This window comes from Vombatus ursinus, unplaced genomic scaffold, assembly GCF_900497805.2.
Source record: "Vombatus ursinus unplaced genomic scaffold, bare-nosed wombat genome assembly UNPS02010219.1, whole genome shotgun sequence".
Lineage (NCBI taxonomy): Eukaryota > Metazoa > Chordata > Mammalia > Diprotodontia > Vombatidae > Vombatus > Vombatus ursinus.
In genome coordinates, this window is record NW_020949997.1 from 5695730 (window position 1) to 5713394 (window position 17665).

General features: G+C 43.5%; 1 protein-coding gene across 1 annotated transcript; it reads right to left on the reverse strand.

The window, feature by feature from the left end:
- Positions 1 to 5484: 5484 nt before the first annotated feature.
- LOC114036996 (fumarylacetoacetate hydrolase domain-containing protein 2A) lies at positions 5485 to 17244 on the reverse strand. The gene is made up of 8 exons (XM_027853779.1): positions 17075 to 17244; positions 14614 to 14864; positions 9366 to 9582; positions 8561 to 8620; positions 7783 to 7945; positions 6568 to 6676; positions 6312 to 6399; positions 5485 to 5916 (listed from the first exon to the last, which is right to left on the reverse strand). The coding sequence occupies exons 2-8, from the start codon at positions 14856 to 14858 to the stop codon at positions 5854 to 5856; spliced, it is 945 nt and encodes a 314-aa protein (XP_027709580.1). The 5' UTR covers positions 14859 to 14864; positions 17075 to 17244; the 3' UTR covers positions 5485 to 5853.
- Between the last annotated feature and the right edge of the window lie 421 nt (positions 17245 to 17665).

Sequence of the window (17665 nt, forward strand, 5' to 3'; positions counted from 1 at the left end):
GAAGGCATATTTATTGCCCATGGTTAGACTGTACCAATAAAATAAAAATAATAACATCTATATTAATTTACATTTAGTATTATACTAATCAAACTATCAAGTAGATACTTTAGAGTTAAATAAGAAGACAAAATTCACTTGGAGATACAAAAGATCAAGAATATCTAAAATTATTTTTAAAAGGGGGGATAGCACCCCCAAATCTCAAATTGCATTATAAAGTAGTAGTCATCAAAACTATTTGATAACGGTTAAAAAATAGATAAGTAGATCAGTGGAACATTCTGGATAAAGAAGAGCCAATAACAGCTGAGCTCAACAACCAATAATTATGTAGTCCAATAATCCCAAGGGCATAAATTACTTGAGGAAGAACTCTGGCAAGAATTGCTGGCAAAACTTGAAGACAGTTTGACAGAAATTAGATTTAAATCAACTTCTTATATCTACCACAATGAGCTATTGAAAAACTATAAACTATTGAGAAATAGAACTATTGAGATGATTAAAACTGTATCATTTATTGATCCTATTTACAAGTAACTGATTTTGTCCTATAATTGTTTTTTTTCCTGTAACTGCTTAAATCATGTTTCTTTGTCTCTGAATTTAGGCCAGAGTTCAGCTGGCCCATAATGGATTAAGTTTAAAAATCCAGCCTTCTTGCCTCAAGGAATTTAACTGACCTTGGAGAATGTATGTGAACACTAGGGTGTTTGGGCCTGATATCTTTACTCCACTAATCTATCCTTCAAGGATATCTGATTTGCTGTCCAAAAGTCTGAGCTATCTTGCACCTGCACTCCGACAATAAGCACGCCGAAGTCTCATTAAAAACAAGGGGGCACCATTGCTAACCCCCAATACCAAACTTCCAACCAATGAGGTTGTTCCTTGTGCCTCAGCTCTGTAACCAATCATGTTGCCCTCAATCCCATGTTGGCATCAACCCTGTTCTTTTTTTGTTCTATACTCCCCAAAACCTATAAAAGGGAAACTGTCCTTTTGCTTAAATGAAGGCAAGCCATTGACCCATTTATTGACGAGGCAACATGCCCCTGTTAATAAATGTTATTTTACTTGAGAGATTTGCCTCAGTCTATCCTTTTGGTAAATTCCAATTATGACATATGAAAAATTACATCGAATCACTAATAATAAATGCACATCAAAACAAATGCCCCAGGAAATTAGAAAAGAGGACAAAACATGAGAAGAGTCAATATTGGAGTTACTAAGAAAAAGCAGGTACATTAATACATTATTAATAGGGAACAATTTGGAATTGTTTTGCTCTGTTTAACAACCACAATTTTTGGCTCACTGCTAGACACATACCCCCAAGGAGGTCATAGAAAGAAAGATCCCATATACACCAAAATATTCATGGAAATGCTTTTTTTATAGTAGCCAAGTATTTGCCCATTCACTGGGGGAAATGCTAAACAAAATTGCGAAACAAATTGTGTAATGGAAAATTATATCATAAGGAATGATGAATACAAATAAGAAGCATGAGAAGACATATTAACTGATGTGGAATGAAGTAAGCAGAATGAGGAAAACAATACATACAACTACAACAATGTAAATGGAAACACAACAAAAACTTGAATGCTGTATAATTATGACCAAACATCCCTTGAGAGGAGGGGCAGCTAGGTGGCATAATGGATAAAGCACCAGCCCGGGATTCAGGACCTGAATTCAAGTCCAGAGTCAGACACTTGAACTTAACTAGCTGTGTGACCCTGGGCAAGTCACTTAACCCCATTGTCTAGCCAAAAAACAAATAAATAAATAAATAAATAAATGAAAATTAAAAAAAAAAAGCTGAGAAAATGCACCTTCCTCCTCTCTGCTATGGATATGAAACATTGTGTATACTGTCAGACTCAGTTGATAGGTTGGACAGTTTTGTTCAATTTCTCTCTCTCTCTTTCTCTCTCTCTCTCTCCTCTCTCTTATATTTTTTCCTTTTTTTTTTTTTTTTTTTGGTTACAACAGATGGCACACTAGGTAGAGAGTGAGAGGCACATGGTCAGGCAGGTAAAAATCAAAGACAAATAAGTTTTTTTTTTAAAGCAACAAACAATAGAAACACATACAAAATCACCTACCCTAGGGGGTATTTACAATTTAAGAGAATCCAGAAACTAATTGCTTATTGCACAATTTCAGTGATTAGTTGAGGGAGATCTTAACTTCGAGGCAGGTTTCCCAGAGCAATGGCCTTAGGCCTTTAACTTAAGCAATGGCCTGTGATTAGGACCTGGCCTGTACCTATCCAGGACCGATGTAAGGACTAAATGAGAAGGTAAAGTCTATGTAATCCTAAAGTGCTATACAAAAGAAGAATAATCTGTCTGCTATTCTATCCACCAGGATGACTGGGCAGAGGAAATGCTGAATACAGTATGCACCTGGCTGCTTTGGATTGGGTTTGTGGGTCAGGATCTTTTCAAATATTTGAACGGCTGTCATGAAGAAGATAGATTGGACTTGTACTGCCTGGCCCCAGGGGGTAGTTGAGAACCAATAGGTGGAAATTACATGGAAGGCTGGTTTCCTGGAAGAGAAGGGAATGGAGTGAGCATTTATGTAGTACCTACTATGTGTCAGGCTTTTTAAAAATTATCTTGTTCGATCCTCACAAGGTAGGTGCTATTAAATGCCCTATTTTACAGTTGAGGAAACTGAGGCAGATGGAGGCTAAGTGACTTGCCCAGGGTCATAGAACTAGTAAGTGTCTGAGGTCAAATTTGAACTGAGGTCTCCCTGACTCCAGGCCCAGCATTCTATCCATTGTGCCACCAGCTACCTCAAAGTCCCGGCTAAAATCCCACCTTCTTAAAGGAAGCCTTTCCTGATCCCCCTTCATGCTAGTGCCTTCCCTCTGTGGATTATCTCCAATTTATCCTGCATATGTCTTGTTTGTACATACTTGTCTTCAAGTTGTCTCCCTCATTAGACTGTGAGCACCTTGAGAGAAGGGACTGTCTTTGCTTTTCTTTGTATCCCCAGAGTTAAGCACAGTTCCTGGCACATAATAGGCACCTAATAAATGCTAATTGACTGACTGACTAAATCACTTATTTTTAGATCTGTTCCACATGAGAGTTTTATGGACTCTCTTAAACACTTTTGTTTATGTCCTCATTACTTCTTGACTGGACTATTGTAATACCTTCTTAATTGGTCTCCCTACTCCAATCAATTGATCAACAAGTATTTTTAAAGTGCTAGGGACAGCTAGGTGGCACAATGGACAGAGTACCAGGTCTGAAGTCAGGAAGACTCATCTTCCAGAGTTCAAATCCAGCCTCAGACACTTACTAGCTGTGTGACCCTGGGCAAGTCACTTAACCCTGATTGCCTCACCAAAAAGCAAAAAAAAAAAAAGAAATGATGAAAGAGATAGTTTCAAAGAGAGCTGGGAGGACTTGTATGAAGTGAGCAGGACTAGAACACTTTATGCAATAATTGCAAAAACAATAACTGAAAGACTTAAGAATCTGATCAACTCAATGACCAGTCAAGATTTCAGAGGACCAGTGATGAAGTGTGCGACTCATTTCCTGACAGAGAGATGGTGGATTCAGGATGCAGAATGAAATACATTTTTATGGATCTGGCCAATGAGAAAATTTGTTTTCCTCATTGCATATGCATATTTTCTACAAGACTTTTGTTTGGCTATTTTTTTTTTCCAGTGATGGAAGGGCAATGGGGAGGGAAATAGATTCTTAACTGGAAAAATACAAGTTTTTAAAAAGATGAAATAACCTGAGTTTTGAAGGAATCCAGAGATCCCAAGAGGTGAAGGCGAGGTGTACTCTTAGAATCCCCGACTACTCACGCAGAGAGGACAGCTAGCGCAAAGGCATGATGATGGGAGATGGCTTATCTTCATGGAGGGTGAAAGATGAAATGCCTGAAAAAATATAGGTTTGATCTTCTGAGCACACTGATTTATTACGCAATGCATGCCAATTACCTAATAAAGTGTGACCAGACCTCCTCAGCTTAGGCCTAGACTCCAATACAGGGGGAGACAGATTTTATACGTTAAAAACAATTCTTCAAATAAATTCAATTAATTAAAAGGAAACAATACATTAGATAATCTTATATCTAATTGGAGGAAAGATTAGAGACTTTCCAAGTTGGGAGGGGAAGAGTAAACAGGTAAAATATTATGAATTCAGAAAAAAGGGGTGTCCCACTCCCCACAAGTGTCAGTAAGCAATCAAAGGAATATGACTGATCAGTACGGTGTCAGTCTTCAGATAAGATATATGGGTTGCCTGAGATGTACCATTGTGAGAAAACTCCTTGCATCAGTCTTTGGATTTGACCAGGTTTCTGGTCAGCACAACCGAGGTCCTTAATTAAGGGTCTCCAAATAGCAGGAAGAGGTTGTCCCGTTTCCCAGCCACTCGTCCAAACTTCAGAGAACAAATCCCTTTAATAAAAGGATTTGCTCTGTAAAACTTGGACTCAGTCAAAAGGCCGCACCCAAGGACCTATAAGGCCACACGTGGCCTCAAGGTCACAGGTTCCCCCCTCCTATACTAGACTTCCCCGTGTTTAGAATGCACTTCCTCCTCATCCTTGTCTTGCTTCAAAGCTCAGTTCAAAAGCCATCTCCTCCATGAAGCCTTTCATGATATGTTCTTCTTCTCCACTCCTACCCTACCAATTTCTAGGTGCTCTCCTCATCAAATCTTCTTAGGGCACTTCAGCTGGACCTTGTTCTTTTCACTCTACACCTTATACTCATCTGCCCACTGAAGATGGGAGCTGTCCTTTTAAAATCTTTGTACCTAGCATGTAGTTGGTGTTGAACACATACTTGCTGAATGAATGGTATGCCCAGACCAGTCTTGACGCAAACTGGGGGCTTCTTCAGTGCCTGGCACAGAGAGGCTTCCCTCACAACAAAGCACTTCATGGTCTGGAACCAAATCTTACCCAAGAAACGAGCTAACAATCTATAGTACCAACAAGTCCTGACACTGAACCTGCTAGTTTTGGCAAGGGAAGAGATGCCATCACCTTATCCCAGCAACAGTCAGTACCCAATGCTAGAGCAAAGTAAAGATTCTCAGAATAAGGATATTGCTGATACTTATTTGGTTAAATTCTCAATCCCCGTAGATTTGAATCTGGGTAATTAGACTTGTCAGCCTGTAACAAAGGGGTAACTATCTGGTCTTTTCTAAAACCTCTCAAGGTTTGCATAAGCATTAAGTACTCCCTACCCCACTCCCACCTCCACCCCCCTCTACCACTGACTTTTTAATGTGGCTTGCTTATAAAATCTCCATTTCTTTCCTTTTCCTCTTTTCTCTAATAAGGTTACCTCCAGTAGCATACAGAGGGTTCCAGCCCAGTTTGAGGTCCCTATCGGCTTCCTCTGGAGAGAATTACTCCAAACCCACCCTGGAAAGGAAGATGAACACAGAAGCAGAAGCCAGGAAGTTGCCATTATTTAAGGAAATTTATTGATTAGAAACCCTCTCTGATACTGATTGCAAAAAACAAACAAACAACAACAACAACAACAACAACAACAAAAGCCCAGGAGAGACACCCAGTAATCAGCGTTGTGGGCACTTCCCTTCCTGTACAAGCCTAGAATCTTTGCGTGGTTGAGAAGATGCTGGTGGCCAACCAGACCCAGGTGATGTTCCATGATGCTGAAGGCATTCAACAGATCCCTTTCTTCCTCTTTATAATAGGCACTTCTCAGTGCCTTTATGCCAAAGAAGAAATAGAAAGAAGAGTTGTGCAGCTGATCAGCAAAGACTCGTTAAGAAACAGAGCTTGCAAGTCCCAAGAATAATGGTATCACACCACCCTGTTGATGATGGTTCCCAATCCTTCAATCTCACACTGGACTTCATCTCCTTTCTGTAACAGAGAAAGCAGTGACTACATGATTAACTGTCTTTCTTCTCTGGAAACACCCCTGCTCCTTTCCTTGGCTCACAATGAAAAGAAAGGACATTATAGATAAAGATACAGGTAGGGGGCAGCTAGGTGTCAAAATGGATAGAACACCAGCCCTGAAGTCAGGAGGACCTGAGTTCAAATCCGGCCTCAGACCAAACACTTGACATGTACTAGCTGTGCAACTTTGGGCAAGTCACTTAAACCCGACTGCCTCACCAAAAAAAAAAAAAAAAAAAAAAAAAAAAGATACATGTAAAGGACGTATGGGATGCCCTTGATGAGCTATGAGCCAGAAATCAAGGAGAATGAGGTACTCTCTGGCTTTGGCTGTTTCCACTACCCAGCTAACATACCTTGAGAAACACTGGGGGTTTCCTAAACACACCAACACCTGGTGGGGTCCCAGTCAGGAAGACATCCCCAGGATACAGGGTGACAAACCTGTACAGAGCAGGAGTCAAGGGTTAGATTTCTTTGGCCTCTCGGGTTCAGGGTGAGAAGTGCTAGGCTCATTGACAGGGAGTCTGAGAATGGCAGGGGACAGACCAGTTGGGACAGCGCTATCTCCTACGCATAAAGCTGGGATAAATAAAAGACAGTTCTACTTACTGTGAGACCCACGCTATTAGGTCTTCTGTCTTAAACACCATCTGGTTGGTACTGCTACTCTGCACTACCTCCCCGTTCACTCGGCAACAGATCTTCAAGTTGTGTGGATCTGAAATGATAACAACGCCTTTAACACTTAGGGTCCTTTCTTTTCTGTTAGAAAGAGAGTTATCCACATTTCATAGATGGGGAAACTGAGGCATACAAACATATCCAGGGCAACACAGTCCTCAACATTTGCTTAATAGTTTCTGTGTGCAGAAAGATATACTATGTTCTGCTGGAGATTTTTTAAATTAGAGGATTTATACCTTGCCTTCAAGACTAGCAGCAGAGACAGATCAAATATATATATATATGATGACTTAAGAAAACTTACACATCATGAAAGACAAATGATGACTAATGTCTCATTTGTTAGATGACTATTTTACTTAAGTGAATTTTTCAGGTATCTGAATTTACTCCCTTTAACTTTTTTTCTTAATCTTTTTAATGGACATCTTTCTAAAACTTTTTACACACTTTCATTAACATGTTAATAACGGTTATTTTCAATTTTTTCTCGATAACTCAATTATTGTGCTGTGAAACAATGAAGACCTCTGTACTGCTGATGTACAGAAAACTCTTTGCTTCTAAAGAAAATCGGCCAAGACAACCGTGTTTTTTATCATTCTTTGTCTGCTTTCCATAGGTCTTGGGCTACGAATGCTTCTCATCTGTGACTGCCTTATCACCCACAAAAGCCTGAGTGAAGGCCTAGTGTGGGTCCATGCATCTCTCAGTAAATGCATGGGCTCTGTGACAGCCATGATCCTTGCTTGTTGTATTCAGGTTGTATTCAGGTTGCTTCCTCACTCGTGACCATGCTCTAGAAAAGTGAACTAGTCTTCCCTCCAGAGAAGTGGGACATTACTGTAAATAAATATAGTACATCAACGGTAGCATTGGATTAAAATCCAAGTCCAGTGCCTAATCCAGTACGCTCAGGTGACACAAGGAAGGAGTGATCCTGAAAGCCAACAAGGGCAGTGGGAGAACTTCCAGCAAAACCATCCCCCAAAGACCCCAGCTTCTGACACCCAGGCTCTCTGGAGTTCTGCCTTGGACTAAATAGCACAACAGTCCAGTAAGTATGCATTCCTTCAGACTAGAACAAAGGGAAAAGGAAGAGAAAGGAGAGGCCCAGGGGTCCAAGATCCAGGGTCCTACCTGCCACACAATCTTTGGTAACCAAGGCAGGACCCAGAGGGCAGAAGGTGTCGAAGGTTTTTCCAAGCAGCCACTGCTTCCCATTGCGCCTCATCTGCCAGTCACGAGCACTCACATCGTGTGCCACAGTGAACCCAGCCACATGAGCCATGGCATCTGTGGCCTGTGGGGGGAGACTGTATGAAGGTAGGCTAGGGGAAGTCCTAGCCAGACTGGGAAGGGACAGGAACTGTGACTTAAATGCCACAGGAAACTCCTCATCTTCTTTACAACTTTCAGCTACTCAGAGCTACATAGAACAATGAGAGGTTAATGACTTGCCGGGGTCACAGGCCTCCCTGGTGTCAAGGCCAGCCCTCTATCCCCTTGGGTGTGCTGCTTCACCATAAGCCGACCAGAGATTAGGTAACTGACTACGCTCACGCCTCTCAGTAAGAGATCTCAAAGCCCTTTCTCCACAACAACAGATAAGCGGTGCATGCACAGGGACTCCTGCTCCTGACATCTGGCTTCACTGAAGCCCTGCCTTAGACCGAGCCACAGCCCGTGGAGGCAACAAGGCTAAATTGGAGACGACAGATAGCTTACGACTAGTTACATTCCTGCATGCCACATCTCAATGCTATGGCTAGCTATTCTCATTCTGGGGGAAGAGAGTGATTAGGATTAATGGAGATTAACAGGAGCTAAGGACCCGAGAGTTAGCCTCTCAGTTCTATTCATCCACTGGGGCTGGGGAGCGCCTGCTCAGCCTCACACACGGCCCCATCTCTATTACCTTAATATGTTTGCCTTTCTTCCCAATGACGAAGGCCAGTTCCACCTCCCAGTCCACCTCCTGCAAGGTATGAAAGCAGAATTTTGAGCAGTGACACTTCCATTGGCTGTACTTCCGTGGTATTCAAAGCAGATAAACAGTAACAGTAGTTACTCATAATGACAAACAACTGCTCATACTTGTAACGGTGCTGTGAGGTTAAAAGCCTCTTTCCATTCCCTGAAGCCCCCAGGAGACTTGGAATCTGAAGCTACGAGGCTGACTCACCAGGACAGCGCTACTGCTGGTTATCTGGCCACATCCACAGTCATCCATCAACCAAAAAGTCCTCAGGACTCCAAGACAGAAGCAAGTAAGTCCCAAGGAGGAATTGTAAAACATGTTTTGAGCAACAGCAGCATCAACAGAACAAACAGATAGCCTCCCACTGGGACTACTTTGAAGGACAACACATATCGGGGTGAATAGGTTTTATCCTGCTTACTATAAGTCAGCCTTATGTCACCCTTCAAAGGCCCCGTAGAGTCACATAGAATATAATAATAGATCTAATTCAGAAATGAACGATCTTGAACTTCAGGTTACACGTGTGGCTTAACGATCACTGTTCTAAGACCAGAGAGCCCTTGAAATCCAGGCTGTGAGCAAGGTGGACAGGCTAAGGAGAAAAGCACAGGAAAGGATAGAGTTAAATTCTTGGGGAAAGGGATGGAGCAAAGGGTTAGAATCTATCTAGGAGTGGAATTTTGTGGTGAAGTGGGTGGGAAAAGGCAGGAATTCAGGGCAAAAAGGGCATGACATTTACTTTGCTCTCAGGAGGCAGGACAACATCATCGTAGGGCCCCACGATAGAGCTACTAAACTTGCTGAAAATGATGGGCTCCGTCGGCACTGGCACATTCTGTTCCTTGCAGTGGTCCACATAGTTCATGCCCACACACACCACTTTGTCTGGCTGGGTGATAGGGGCCAGAAAAGTAACCTCTGACCGTTTCAGAACTGGCTGCTTAGATTCCAAAGCTCTGCAGAAAACAAAGCAGAAAGGGTGAAGGAAGACAGTGAGGGAGGCAGGAATCAGGAATTCTACTTCCAGAAGGAGAAATTCCCTTTGCCACAATTAAATCATTTGATTTTTTTTTTTTTTTTGGTGAGGCAAATGGGGTCAAGTGACTTGCCCCAGGGTCACACAGCTAGTAAGTGTTATGTGTCTGAGGCTGGATTTGAACTCAGGTCCTCCTGACTCCAGGGCCAGTGCTCTATCCACTGCACCACCTAGCTGCCCCAAATCATTTGATTTTAAAATACATTTCGTTACATCTATCAATAGAAATTTCCATATTAAATATTCAAATCAACGACCATTTCATTTCCCTAACCTAATTCCTTAAATCTAAAGATCTCAAAGCACTTTACAGACCAGACCTCAAGGGGCTGAGGGTGAGACAGAAAAGCTTACCTTGCCCCTTGCATGTGGATTTCACTTTGTGCCTTATGGTTCAAAGAACCTTTCTATATTGAGTTTCAGGAAGAAATTCTATGGTAAAAGGTAGATCTGACTTTGCCTAGGAGGAAGTGAAGGGGTCTCTACCATAACAAAATCATGGTAAAATGGATATTTTCAAGGAAAACAGATATTCTAGATGCCTAGATGCTGCTCCCAAGCTCTACCTCTGCTTGCCTTGCAAAATCTCCCTAGGACTCAGATACAATTTTATGTCTGCAGAAACAGACAAGGACCAAGGCACTGTGGTCCAACTAACCAGCTTCAGAAATTTTAGCCAGAGGGAAGGGTGGGATTGGACACACACACACACACACACACACACACACACACACACACACACGAACGAAGGACTAGGAAAGGCAGGAAAGGATTCCAGGTGCAGGCAGACCATTCTTTGCTGTCTTGTCATCCTCCTTCCACACCTTAAATGTGGGTGCTGCACACCCTGCCCCGATTCTGTTCCTAGACTTTTCCATCTATATTTCCCCCTATTTACGTGGCTTTGATGATTATCTTTCCGGTAGCTGAACCTTTATCCCTTCCCTCAATGTCCCTCCAGAGCTCCAGGCTCTTTTGCAATTGCCTATCAAGCACCTCCCCCTAGACGTTCAACTAGCACCTTAAAAATCAACATTTCCACAATTAAATTGATCATCTTTTCCCCAAATTCTCCATTTTTGTTGACTGCAGCACTACCTCCCAGCCACCAAATGTCAAAAACTTCGATCATTTTTGATTCTTCTCTCTCCCTTATCCCACAAACCTACTCATTCACCAGGTCATGTGGATTCCACCCCCATTCCTATCTCTTGCCTGGATGCTCACCTTTCATTACCATTTCAACCACCCTAAGTCAGGATCTCATTTTTTCTCTCTTAGGTTTTGGCAACAGCCTCTTGTTTAGTCTTCCTGACTTCAGGCTGTCCTCTCTTGAATCTAGCCTTCACATTTCTTCCAAAATAAATTTTATAACTGATTCCTCAGAGCATGTTGCACCTCTAGTTTAAAAAAAAAAAAGTGGTTTCTCAATGCGAACTGAATACAATCTAAAATCTTTAGCCTGATAGGCAAGGCTGTCCACCACCCGGCTCCAAGTAGCGTTTCAGCCGCGGCTCATGATGCCCTGCTCTCTGTCCTTCCTTCACTCTCTCTCTGCTCCCTCCCGGCTCTTTTCCCTCGCTTTCAATATCTCCCATGCTTATAATGGATGCAGACTCCCAGCCTGCAACTTTGGCTTGTGAAATTTATCCAACTCAGGGACCGCCTCCTCAATAAGGCCTACTTCCCTCACCCCGTCCCGAAGCTGAAGGCATCTCCTTAACCTCAAATTTCTCACGGCATGTTGCTGGCCCTTAGACTTCTCACATTCTGTGACATAGGGCTGTCATAACCACAGCTGAATGCAATGCTTTGCACATAACTGGCATCTAATAGATGTTTCTCAATAGCAAAAAGTCAGTAAAAAAGAAATTCTTTTTTCTTGATTCTAGTCAGGGAGGGGTTGTAATACTCCTTGCTCCTCATGGACGCTTCCAGGCTCTCCATCAACCACTATCACTCAATAACGTCTCTTTCTCTGAGGTTCTCTTTCAGATTTATCACCCAATCAAGATTCTAGTGGCTGCTATTTATCAATCTCCAGGGCATTGTCCTTCCTTCCTCAATGATTTTCAGATCCTGCCCTCCTACTAAAGCACTTCAACCTGCCTACTGCTATGCCCTTGAATACCCACCCCAGCCTCTCAGTTCCTCCATCTATTCATTTCTCATGACCTGCTCTTTGACCCCACCACATGCCCTTGATCTTGCCATAACCCACAAATGTACCACTGCCACAGTTATGAACTTTGAAATTCCTTTACCTAATCACAATCTGTTGTCATTCCACCTGTCCCTCTGCCTTGTGACCCCTAAACTTGTTCTTCATTTTCACCACAACCTCTGTTTCCATCCCTCACTTCTTTCCCTGGCCATTAGCCCAGCACTGGCTACACTCTCCTCCTTGACCCCTTAGTGAACCAGTTCAACTCTACATTGTCCTCTACTTTCAAGCCCCTTGCCCCTTCATCCCAGTAAAGATCTTACCCTACAAAGCCTCACCCTAGGATTTCTCCCACCAGCTACGGCCTTTCTCCTACTCACATGCTGGTAAACAAATATGGAGAAAATCACAAAACCACGCTGGCTGGATCCACTACAAATTTATGTTACATAATTTCAACTGGGCCCTCATTTCTGCTAGGCAATCCTTTTACAACTCCCCGATTGACTCACTATCCCACTTTAACACAGTTGTTTTGTTTTGTTTCTTATATGAGGCAATTGGGGTTAAGTGACTTGCCCAGAGTCACACAGCTAGTGAGTGTTATGTGTCTGAGGCCAGATTTGAACTCAGGTCGTCCTGACTCCAGGGCTGGTGCTCTATCCACTGTGCCACCTAGCTGCTCCTTAAACCTTTTTAACTCTCCTCAAACCCCCTTACCTGAGACCTTCGTCTATCTCACTGAAGAAACTGAGGCCATTCACCATGTTCTTCTACCCTCCTCCTAATCACATATCACACAGATGCCTTCTGCTACATTCTCCTTATTTAACCATTTCACAAGAAGAGGTGGCCCTTCTTCTTGACAAGCAAACCCATCTACAAGCACAAGTGATTCTATTCTATTCTTTCTTGTCCAACAGATTGTCTCCTCTACCATCCCCACTCTCTCACCAATCTCCAATCTCTCACGGTCCATTGGCTGCTTCCTCATTACCTACAAACATGTCCCATCAGCCCCATCCTCAAAAACACCCTCATTTCATCCATCCATCCATATCTCTCCTCCATAATCTCTTCTCCTTTTTGTGGCTAAACTCCTTAAGAAAGCCATCAACAGCAGATGCCTCTACTCCCTTTCCTCTCACTCCCTTAACTCTTGCAGTTTAGTTTCTGAGGTCACCATTCAACTGAAACTACCCTCTCCTTGATCTTCTCTTTTCTCCAGGTTTTTGTGATACTGACCTCTCCTGATTCTCCTCTTACCCATATGACTGCTCCTTCTCAGTCTCCTCTATTAACTATGAGTGTCCCCCAAAGCCCAAAAAGCCCTTTTCTCTTCTACATCTATTCTGTTTCACTTGGTGATCTCATAAGCTCCCATGGATTAAACTACCATCTTTATGAAGATGATTCTTAGATTTGTCTATTTCAAACCTCTCTGCTGACCTCTGGTCTCACATCTCTAAGCGTCCGATGTATATCTCAAACTAGATATCCTATTTACATCTTAAACTAAGCATGTCCAACACTGACCTCATTACCTTTCCCCCAAAACTCTCCTCTCTTCCTAATTTCCCTATAACTGTGGAGGGTACCACCATACTCCCAGTCACCCAAGCTTACAACCTAGATGTCACCCTGGATTTCTCACTCTGCACCTGTCCACCTCTCCCCATATCCAATCACTGTCGCTTTCTACCTTTGCAACACCTCTCACATATGCTTCTTTCTCTCCTCTGACACTGCCAACACCCTGGTCCAGGCCCTCATCACCTCACATGTGAACTACTGTATAACCCTGCTGGTTGGTCTCCCTGCCTCAAGTCTCTCCCTACTCTATTTCATCTTCCACTTGGCTGTCAAAGTGATCTTCCCAAAGTACAGGTCTCTTCATGTCACCTCTTTCCCCATCCCCATCCCAGGTGATAAATCCCAATGCCTCCCTATTACCTCCAGAATCAAATATAAAGTTCTCTGTTTGACTTTTAAAGTCCTTTATAACCCACCCTCTTCCCAACTTTCCAGTTTTCTTGCCCATAGTCCCCAACACATCCTCTGTGATCCAGTCACAACTGCCGTTTTGCTGTTCCTCAATACACAATACTCCATCTCTCAAGCCCTGCTTCTTCACTGGATGTCTCCCATTCCCAGAACTCTCTCCTTCCTCATCCCTACCTTCTGGTTTCCTTCAAGTTGAAGCTAAAGTCCCAACTTCTATGAGAAGTCTCCCCCAGACCTCTTTAATCTTTGTGCTTGTCCTCTGGACTATCTCCAATTTACCCTGTACACATCCAATTTGTACATAACTGTTTACATTGTTTGCATGCTGCCTCCCTCATTAGACCATAAGCTCCTTGAGATCTGAGAATCTTTTTTTTTTTTTTTGCCTTTCTTTGTATCTTGCATGCTTTGCAAAGTGTGTGGCACATAGTAGGTGCTTAATAAATGCTTATTAACTGGGGCAGCTAGATGGTGCAGTAGATAGAGCACTGGCCCTGGAGTCAGGAGGACCTGAGTTCAAATCCGGTCTCAGACCAGATACTTGATACTTACTAGTTGTGTGACCTTGGGCAAGTCACTTAACCCCAACTGCCTTGCCAAAAAAAAAAAAAATGCTTATTAACCAAATGAATTTATCTCTGATCTTACTCAAGAAAATAAGAGATCAAAAAGGAGGCTTAACTTGGATTTTTACTAGTTTCATATTGATTCTCAAGGAAACTCTCTGCTTTTTTTGTCTAGTCTTATCATACTGACAGGCATAGTAGAATTTTTTATTTTTACCTTTTTGCCACAGAGAGGGTAGTTTCTCCCTGTTCCAGGAACTCCCTCATGGTCTTGGGCAGGCTAGGGTCAAAGGCATTGAGGTCAATCACCCCACCACCATCCTTCTCCTCTAGTCCCAGGTGAGGCCCTTTCAGGTGAGGGGTTTGGAACTGGACCAGTCTCATGCCTCTGGAGATCTGATATAACACCTTATGATTCTGCAGCAGAGCTGTAAATAGGGTTCTTGAAACAGGCACCAACATCAGAACCTATAGGGAAAATAAAGTAAAGAAAGAGAGAAAGAATAGAGAAAACCACCAGACCAGCCACTTAATACTATAGAACCTAATCATCAAAAACCAGAAAACAGTCTATGTCTTCAAAGGGTGGTAAGTGAGGTAAGACATGCACACACAAAAAAACTAGAGAATAACATAAGGCAATACATGGCTATGGGATATATTGTGTGGCAAAGTGGAAATTGAGAATTGATAAAGTTGGCAGGACAGGCTTCAGGGAGAGAGACCCAACACTTTCTCTTCGAATGGAAATTAAGAATCTATACTAGATAATGTGGGCAAAGGAATGAAGGCAGAAATGAGTAAAGTGTATGGGACAATGAAGAAGATGATGGTTATCTGCAAAATTGAAGAGTTTATCATGTATTCCCACTTCCAAATTATTTATGAAAATGTTCAGAACACCAGTTCTAGCACTTATCCTTGGAGAATTCCATTACTTTTACTTCTCCATCCAAAGAACAATTTTTTTTGTAAGTCCCCACCCATGAAAAATATTCTCTCTTTCCCTCTCCAAATTCCAGCTACTCAACTTTTAAAAAAAGCCTTCAGCACAGAATCTCTAAGTAAATTTCATTCCTTGGTTTTCTGTGGCTCACATATTTATCTACTCCCTTAAAGAACACTAGGACATCAGTCAGGCATGATTTCCCATTACAGATTTGTTTAAGCTCAGTTAATGACTAATGAGGCCAAGGACAACGGTTTGATCCCTGTACAGGCGAGGTAATTTTTCACAAAAGACTGCACTCCTAACTATTGCCAGCTGTCCCACTGGTCAAAAAGCACACCAGAAAAGAGATGTTTCCACAATGGAAAAACAACTCAAAAATACAAAATTTCTAATTGATGATTCACACTTTTACAAAATATTTAATAATGCTGCACTGCACAAATACTTTGACCTAGTAAAGTTCCCAGGATAATGTATATGTGACTGGGAAGTTGTCTACACAGGGGCTGCGGCCCAGCCTGCCTTAAATGCAAGGTCAGCAAGATGCTCTAACCACCAGCTCCCTTTATGCCAAAATCTCTACACAGAAGGGAAACCTTGTTCAAAGTTCTGGGATAAAATAGAACTATTTGCTACCCAAGGTCATGATAAAAGTCCAAATTTAAAAGCAACCTTTCTTGGATGTCTTCTGGAGGCGTAAATCGCTTCTTGTTTTCTTCCTTTTTCAGCCCTATACCTTCATCTTCCTCAGCCCTTTCCATTTCTTCAGCCATCTCCTCCGGGGCACTCACCCTACCCTTTTCCCTAAGGTACCCTCCAACTGTAAATCCTATGATAATTGACATCTATATAGTTCTTTAAGGTTTGCTAAGTGAGTTACATACATTATCTCATTTGAGCTTCACAACAACCCTGTGATCGCTACACAGTTTGTTTTAACTGGACCTATAATTTCATCATACTAGGAACTTCCTCTACCAATGAAGGTCTGCACTTTCTTTCTAACTTAGGGTCTTAAAGAATTGCCTGGGGGAGCACTGAGAGGTAATGTGACTTGGCCGGGATCACCCAACCAGTGTGAGTCACACTAGAACCCAATTCTTCCTGCCCCTGAGGCCAGCCCTCTATCCAGGACAACACGCAGCCATATGTTTTACAAGGGTGGTCCAGAGAGGTTAAGTGACTTGCCCCTGATCATACAGCTAGGATCAGGGGCTGGATCTGAACCCAGATCTTCCAAGTCCTGCATTCTCCACAGACTCCCCTTAAGCCCCACTTCCCTACACCGACCCCTACCTCCCCGGAGTGGGTTCAATCGATCACACCCAGTAGTCCGGCCTCCCGTCCCAGGGAAAGGGAAACGTGAGGAGGGGTAGGCAGGAGCCTGGCCCCTTGGGATTTCAGTGCTGACAATTCAAACTTGGGGTGAGGGTGAGAGTGTTGGGGCAGGGGTTGGGGCGGGGGCATAAGGCAAAGGCATGAGGTGGGGGCGGGGGCATAAGGCAAAGGCATGAGGTGGGGGCGGGGTCATGGGGCAAGGGCATGGGGTGAGGGCAGGGGGATAAGGCAAGCGCACGAGGTGGGGGCCGAGACATGGGGCAGGGGGAGAGAGCAGGGGTATGGAGCAGGGGTATGGGGCGGGGGCATGGGGTGGGGGCAAGGGGCAGCCCGCTCTCTCGTCTTCCCTTTCCCAGCCTCAGGGGGAGCAGCAGAAATTACACCTTACCTAGCCCTAGGCGGCACCTTCTGCCTCTCCGGCGCACTGCGATGACGTATTTAGGCCTGGACGGGGAGGGAGAGGCTCAGGGTCGCTGGGGGCAAAGGTTAAAAGGTCGTGAGAGTGGGACCTTTCTGGGTAACCTCTACCAACAACAACTCCCGCGCCCAGAACTACAACTCCCGAGAGGCTCCGCGCTTCTCCCGAGACTCCGGGCAAGGCTAGCCAATGGGAGGCCGGGGGAGGGGGGCGGAGGCCTTCTGCAACGTCACCGCTCTCCCAAGCAATGAGAAAGCGCTTAGTCATTCCTCATCCAAGTGTCCAGATGCGGGCAGCTCGTTTGGAGCTCTGGGCACTGCGAGGGAGGGCTGTGCTTCCGCAGCCCCATTTGTTAAACTCTCCTTGCGTACTGAGACCCAAACTTAGACAAGACGGCGTCCATTACTGACACACTTTTGACAGGTCTCTTCCAGTTTTGTTTTAGGGAGGAGGTGCTGACCTGTGTCCGTAGATGGCATTTCTCACACCTGTATAATCACAGATCCGCACGAAAAAGACACACATGATAAACTACCAAATAATTCATTATATAATAAGTGC